General features: G+C 41.1%; 1 protein-coding gene across 3 annotated transcripts in view; it reads left to right on the top strand.

Moving 5' to 3' along the window:
* Positions 1 to 7,645, top strand: part of clocka (clock circadian regulator a) — a 31,563-nt gene that overhangs the window by 22,505 nt on the left and 1,413 nt on the right. The window contains exons 13-23 of one of the 3 annotated variants that reach the window (XM_085449833.1): positions 1,312 to 1,418; positions 1,528 to 1,675; positions 2,104 to 2,179; positions 2,260 to 2,404; positions 2,509 to 2,609; positions 2,728 to 2,862; positions 3,694 to 3,852; positions 4,015 to 4,224; positions 4,353 to 4,540; positions 4,773 to 5,037; positions 5,895 to 7,645. The exon at positions 5,895 to 7,645 is cut by the window's right edge and continues 1,413 nt beyond it. In XM_085449833.1, coding sequence (XP_085305959.1) covers positions 1,312 to 1,418; positions 1,528 to 1,675; positions 2,104 to 2,179; positions 2,260 to 2,404; positions 2,509 to 2,609; positions 2,728 to 2,862; positions 3,694 to 3,852; positions 4,015 to 4,224; positions 4,353 to 4,540; positions 4,773 to 5,037; positions 5,895 to 6,107 — 1,747 coding nt within the window. In that variant the 3' untranslated portion in view covers positions 6,108 to 7,645. The remainder of the gene's footprint in view (positions 1 to 1,311; positions 1,419 to 1,527; positions 1,676 to 2,103; positions 2,180 to 2,259; positions 2,405 to 2,508; positions 2,610 to 2,727; positions 2,863 to 3,693; positions 3,853 to 4,014; positions 4,225 to 4,352; positions 4,541 to 4,772; positions 5,038 to 5,894) is intronic. The other 2 variants (XM_085449834.1, XM_085449835.1) reach the window with 2 other exon arrangements.

Consider the following 7,645-nt stretch of genomic DNA (forward strand, 5'->3'; position numbering starts at 1 on the left):
ACTATCCAAAACCTGTCAGTCACTCTAACTTCAGGATTGATATTTGTTTTTGTTGACTATGTACACAACTACATATTGTACAACATATTGTTTGTAAGCTCATGGATCTGGAATATTTATGTATATATTTTCTTACACAAATAGATGTTTGGGGGGGATAAGAGGATTTGAAAGTAAGCAAGCATTCACTTTTGTATGCCTCTGAAACCATGCACGTTTCAGTTGATATCCTAGGTTATGTTTCAGTGTAGCTAATTCTTTACCTTTATAAAAATAAAATGGAGTAACTTAATAATTTTATTATTTCAAAGATGTTTTTCATAATTAGTGCAGACATTCCTGAGTTTTGGCTGAAATCTCGTTTTGGTAGATCAGAGTGACCTTTGTCCAAAAAAAATGAGTACATTTTAATGAGTTCATCCTTAATTCAAAGTTAATATTTATCCCAGGTGGGACGACATTCCCTCCAGGCATTCCTGATATATTACGTGAATGGGATAGACAACCCAAAAGATCCGTTCTGGCCATAGCTGTCTCCAGCATGGAAGAATAATAATAAAAATCCTAATCAGTGTCGAAATAATGCCTGCATAATGATGCAATAAACAGTGTGACGTGCAAATGTCATTCAGTTAAGGTTGAATGATAGAAGTCCAAGGTTAAGGTGTGTAAGATAAGAATAGTAGGTAGTTCAGAAGTCAGATAGCCTGAGGGCTGAAGCTCCTCCTTCAAGCTTACGCCACTTAATATGTTTAAAAAAAAAAGTGTGAACATGAACTCAGAACAACGGCGTCGCGTGTGTTTTCCTTGGGACAGGCCAAATGAAATGAACTACAGGTATAACTGTAACCAGTAGCTAATTTAGACACAGATGTAGTTGGCTCTCATAGTTACAAAAGCTCAATGATCTTATTCAGGGATTAAAAAAAAAAAAAAAAAGAAGCTTTATCAGCTTTATCAGTCTCATTAAACATTACAACAACAGCTCTTCTGGGCTGGTAGAAAGGTAAACTGTACACCTGAATACAGACATTTCATCCTGGTGAGTGGTGAGAGCTGGGAGTAGCAAATTATCCCAACTCTCATTACTGAAAATGTTTAGGCATGCTACCCTGAACCATTTAGAAAGACACTTATTTTCCTTATGCTGTGAAAGCATCAGGTGAAGCTACATGCATACATACTCCTTTATTGCTTTATGTTGTCATTTAGGGGTAAATATGGCTGGATGTATGACTTAACGTAAGAACAAGACATTTCCTGATTGACTTCCAGTTAATCATTTCAATAACGTTTACTGTGTTTGTCCAGAGCTCCGCCCATCATAGGTTACCTCCCATTTGAGGTCCTGGGTACATCAGGATATGACTACTATCATGTAGATGACCTTGAGACACTAGCCAAGTGTCACGAACACTGTGAGTACACTTCTGTCAGCGATCACTGAAGCATGGTCAACTCCAGTTATCAACTTCCTCTCGAGCTTCCAAAGCAGAGCATTGAAATCTTCTCTTTGCTTCTGTGTAGTAATGCAATATGGGAAAGGAAAGTCCTGCTACTACAGATTCCTCACCAAAGGGCAGCAATGGATTTGGCTTCAGACCCATTACTACATTACTTATCACCAGTGGAACTCCAGGCCAGAGTTCATTGTCTGCACACACACGGTCGTAAGGTGCATGAAGATTTCCCTCTTGACCCTTTGATATGACATTGCTCACGAGCTAAAACATACAGTCCTCTGTAAAACCCTAGAGGTAGTATAATGACATGCTTTGCTTCCAGTGATGTGGTGTTTTTATTACTATGGAGTAGACAAAAGCTACTGGAAATATTTTTACATATTGAAATGTATAAGAGGCAGCCAAATGCAGCAATATATATATTATTATTAGTAGTAGTATTACAATTGTATTAAACTTTATATTAAAAAAAAGTCCTGATTTGTTAATTTTCCATATACTTCTGTTCAAACTTTGAAATCAGAAAGTCTGAACTTGAATTGTTTTAATTCAGGTGTATTCTGGTGATTTCCAGAGCCATAATTATGAAAGTTGTGTCCAACCCTAACTGTGTGTGTCATTAATTGTCTTTGCGCTGCAGTTATGCTGAAGTAAGAGCAGAACAGCGCAGAGAGCTGGGAATTGAAGAATCACCACCTCAAATCACCGCTGAGAAGGTCAGACCAACATGAGGTATGATTTGTAAAAATTAAAGAGTGGACAGCATAGTGACCTTGTGACAATGCATTGTTTGCAGCAATCCCAGGATTCAGGCTCTGAGTCCCAGCTCAACACTTTCAGCTTGAAAGAGGCCTTAGAGCGATTTGACCACAGTCGGACCCCATCGGCCTCGTCTCGCAGCTCACGTAAATCTTCCCACACGGCTGTGTCTGACCCAGCCTGTAAGTACAAGCATCTGTTCACTACTGAGCAAAGCTTGATGTATATTAACTATTTCTTTTTTTATTATTATTATCTGAGCATCATGTTTATATTTGCCCTTCAGCATCACAAATGAAGCTTCAGGGAGATAGGAGTACACCAGGTCGCCAGTCGGTCTCTGCTGTGGAGATGACATCACAACGGAGATCATCTATCAGCAGTCAGGTCAGTGGATGGACAAGCGCACACGCTCTGGTCTTAAATTTCACGATACCTGTATTCTGGGTCATGAGGGATTTCATTAGGACTTAGGACTTTTGTTTGGTGTCTTTAATTCCATCAGCAGTCGATGAGTTCCCAAAATACAGGACAGAACGTGGCGTCATCCATGGTTTCACAACAACAGCCGCAGCAGCCACAACAGCAGCAACAGCAACAACAACAGCAGCAACAGCAACAAGTTCCGACCAACAACCAAGTAAGATATTCACGTCATTTTTTTTTATTGTCTAATATTGCTGATTCTTGAGTATAACTAGCAGACAATGACTGCAGTGGACAGCGTTTTTTTGTTTGTTTGTTTGTTTGTTTTTTTTAATGCTCAGTTTCACTTCACTATAAAGAACTTCTTTATCCATCATGTCTTATGTCTTCTGTGTGGCACTTGATAAACTGAAGGTCCAACAGCACAATTATGAACAAGAGTAGCCTATGTGTCTGTTTGACACTGCCTTATGACATGGGACAGCCAATGAACATGGATCTGCAAAGCTCTGTATAGCTCCCACGCACTGACATGATGGGGCTGTTAACCCAGGAATGCCTATATTTATATATAAAACGTAGACGTAGTCCCTATGATGCCACCTATTGGTTTGTGGACTACTGTAGCCTGTAGTCTGACCGTCAGCATGTTGGATTTTTAAGTCTTTAAAAAATGTAGGTGAGTTAAATAAAAATATAGCCCCTGCACACAGTTGTCATGAACCGTCAGTTGGCTGTAGAGAACAAAGGAAAGTTTGCAGGCTGTAAATATGTTTATTTTTGCTTTAAAGCTGAGAATTTTATGGGTGTTCACAAATTCACTTGCTTTTATTGCCAACGTTAAGCAGATATTCTTGGAGCTGCAGTTTGAATTGGTTACATTTTTAAGCCAGTGGTCACTGTTGGTTAAAATGTGTTCTGTGGTCAGCATGCAAGAAGTTGTTTGTACTCAGAGAATGTGACCTGAGCCTTAACAATTTGTAAAATATACGTATGGAACATTTAAAATAAACTGCCATACTGTTATGTCTTTATTCTTTAACAGTCAATGGTCCAGTTCTCCAGCCAGTTAGAAGCCATGCAGCACCTGAAAGAGCAGCTGGAGCAGAGGACCAGAATGATCGAGGTCAACATTCAGCGGCAGCAGGATGAGCTGCGGCAGATCCAGGACGAGCTACAGAGGGTGCAGGGACAGAGTCTGCAGGTAGGACTGAAGAGCTGCGCACAAGTGTTGCAAATGAATGATTACATAGCCTAGTAAATATATGAAAGGTTTTCTTTTTAATTGTTTTATATTCAGCTTACATGATGGATGTGTTGCTGTTATAATTAGAGCTGGAGTTCGAATGTGTGATGTGTATCTCAGATGTTCCTGCAGAAAGGGCCTGGAGGACTAAATGTGAGCTCTGTACAGATGGCCCAGGGGAATGGTGGGCAGCAGGGGGGTACACTCAGCATGCAGGGCCAGGTGGTTTCTGCAGGATCTCTGCAAAACAGCATACAGCAACAACATGCTGTGCAGCCCCCATCCCAGCAACAAACACTCCTACGGGAACAGAACACAGCACTCTCGCAGGTCAGACAGGCTAAACGGTTCTCATTTTGCCTCTCACTGACCCGCTGAATTCATAGCTTAGCTGTGTTTGTTATAGATTTTTCCATCCAGCATGCTCGTGTCATAGACTCCGGTTCTGTTTATTTCAGCCTCAGAGGTCGTCGCACACAGTGCAGCCTCAACAGAATCCACTGCCTGCATCTCTCTACAACACGATGATGATCCCTCAGCAAAGTCCTGCTAACGTGGTTCAGATTGCCACAAGCCTGGCGCAGAATACTGGACCCAACACTCCTGCTGTGGCAACATTTGCACAGGACCGTTCGGCTCAGATTAGGTGTGAATCTTCACATAAATCTATTTGTTATATTTCTTCATAATGAAAATGTTATTAAGTAGTGCTCGAGTTCATTGATGGCACCCTCTGTGGTGCATAATACTTCAATTTAATGTAGTACTAATTTAGGTACAGTGCACTTTTATAGTGAAAAAAGGTCATATATATTGACCTTATGTCAATTTGGGTTAATTAGACTTATCAGACCTGACTAACTTCCTGAACCTTACAGGTTTCCTGCAGGCCCCCAGCTGCTCACCAAGCTAGTGACAGGGCAGATGACATGTGGGGCAGTTATGGTCCCCACAACCATGTTTATGGGTCAAGTGGTGACGGCCTTTGCACCGCAGCAGGGCCAGACGCAGACAATTAGCATTTCCCAACAGGCTCCGCAGCAGCAACAGCAACAGGAGCAACAGATTCAACCGCAGTCTCAGGTCACAGCCATGCAGCAAGGGCAAGCTCCACTGACCCAGCAGCAAACACAGTTCCTACAGGTAACACTGACACAGTAACCACTTATCAGGTGAAGTTTTACTGTATGAAGTTGGCTCGCATACAGGCAGCTTGCTGTTTACGTGATTTAAAATATCCTAATGAATTTTATTTTATATAAATTGAAAATTCTTTGTATGCTCAAAGAACTTGACACAGGAGATGGAGTTGAATGTGAATATTTTTTTTCAGATCTGTTGACAGACGAGGACATTTTCAAAATGTGATTTTGATTAAAATACAATGTTGAAAGATGCAGCTTAGTTTAGATGAATTCCTGTTGACAACAACGATGTTTCAGTTCCATATCACTACTCACTGTTCAATCGGACTCTAACCACAACAAGAGGATGGTGGATGACAAATTAGATCTAGAAATTAAAGTTTAACTTAATGCCACAAGTTACTATTTTTTTTAATATAATTAATATACGAGGAGGAACTGATATGCTTTGACTGATGGCCTCCAAAAGCCTGTTTTTTTTTTTTGTTTTTTTTTGGTCGCACTACAATCATAAGGCTAAGTATGGTGAGACATAGCGGTCCAGATCTTTTGCTTGTTGTAGTCTATTACATTTCAATAATCTGTAATCTCTAAATAATGGTCTGCTTCAGATACTTTTAAATGGTTAGAAATCCTCTGGTTTAGCCAAGGGACCACCCTGAATAGAGCATGAAGAACGCAGCATGCGCACTCATGTCTCAGTGTCTGTGTATTGTTCAGCCATTACACAGACACTGATTTGCCTGCCTTTCTTGCTTTACAGTGAATCAGCAGAGTCCTAGTTACTGCAGCTTTAAGTTACATCTTGGCTCGTTAGGCTGTGCCGACTAAGCTAATGTAACTTTTTCACTTAAGGCTCCTCGACTCCTTCATGGAAACCAGTCCACCCAGCTGATCCTGCAGGCAGCGTTCCCTTTGCAGCAGCAGGGTACCTTCACTGCAGCAGCCCAACAGCAGCAGCAACAGCATCAAACACAGCAGAAGCAGTTACAACAAAAGCAGCAACAGCAGCTGGCTCCTCACAGAGCAGATAGTTTGTCTGACCGCTCAGCGACACAGCCGCAGTAACTAGCCCAAGCCTATCAGAAGTGCAGTTAACCAAACTCAGGTGTGGTTGATGGGAGTGTAAAGTGCAGTTCTGCTGAAAGTGCACCACTGAAACCTCAGAGGATGAGAAGTGGACACTCTGTTGCTCTGCTTCTCTCACGCGAATCTTGTGCTGTTTGCACTTCACTCCTGAGCCCAGAGTACACCAGAGAACCCGGGATGGGGCTTGCTGTGGCAGCAGGTTTGGCTGTGGAATGAAGCCTTCCCTCCAAGAAAACAGGGCCATACAAGGCCTGCAAAAGACTCCCCCTTACGCCTCCCCTTGTGTCGTGTGTGTCTGTGTTTGGGTGTGTGTGTGTGTGTGCAGGCGCGCATGTGTGCTCTAGTCACCCTCACAGGATTATTTCACAGTTCTCCCGTCAGTGCGGTGGAGAGCTTCACTTCGAGGACGTCCTACAAAACAACCAATTGTTTGTTTTGTATGTTTTTCTTGTAAAACTAATTATGGGTCAGAAAATATTTTTAAGAATGTGGTGTAGATTGAACTTTGACTGTACAGAATATCATGTGTAATATATACTGTAAATATACTGAAGAATAACTAATATTTTATATGATGCATGAAATGAAATGCATAGTCTGTTATTTGCAGCTTTGAATATGCTTTTTTTCTAATACTCAGAAAAAAAGACCTGAAAATGCTTAGTGGCTGATATTTTCACAGACTTCCTTTCTCCTAGGGGATGTTTGTTTGTGTGTCTGCATCAGACAGTGCCGATGCTGTTTGTTGTGTCACAGTTTGTTTAATCCTTGACCCCTATTTTCACACAACTTCACAAAATTATCGACAGAATGATAGAAAAATACTTTAGTTTTTTTAAAGATGTGCTCAAGCACTTAAGACTTGAAATCAATGTGTGAGATTTGTGAATAGAATGGAGGCAACATTAAGCTAAACATATGCAACAGTAAGATCTGCTAACATTATCCTTCATATCATCATTTCTTAATTTTTAGAACTTGAGATCCCTCCATTTCACAGCCATCCATATCGCCTGTGTTGGCACCCAAGGATGCTTTATTTCACCTGTAAACATTTATACTTTTAGATGTATGTAAATATAAAATACTAACCCATTAAATACTTTAGTAAGAGACATGATCTAGTTTTAAGGCATCTAACTGTTTTAGCTGGGCACGCAGAACAAAAAGCATCCACTCTCTCTAGGACTTTCTGGGAGACACCAGTCATCCTGTCAACCCGATACAAAGATCCCATCCTATTCCATTATACCCTTCTCTGAGCTCTGTGGATTATCGGGAGAAGCCAGTTGCTCTGCTTTTTGTAGCTGTGCTGAGTGGTCTGAGATTGTCTTGTGAGAACTGCAGTAACGTTATTTGGCCCCTTGATGGCAGTGACATGGATATATTATGGCTTTTTACATTTAGAAAACAAACGTATGAGTTACATTTGGGATTTCATTTGCAACCTCTCTTCCGCAGACGAGGTGCTGAGCCAGTTCTACCATTGTGCCTTTTGAGAACCAGCACACATTTTG

Source organism: Copadichromis virginalis, linkage group LG23, assembly GCF_057382275.1.
Source record: "Copadichromis virginalis isolate Kocher_CV1m ecotype Utaka linkage group LG23, C_Virginalis_male_GT1.1, whole genome shotgun sequence".
Taxonomy (NCBI): Eukaryota; Metazoa; Chordata; class Actinopteri; order Cichliformes; family Cichlidae; genus Copadichromis; species Copadichromis virginalis.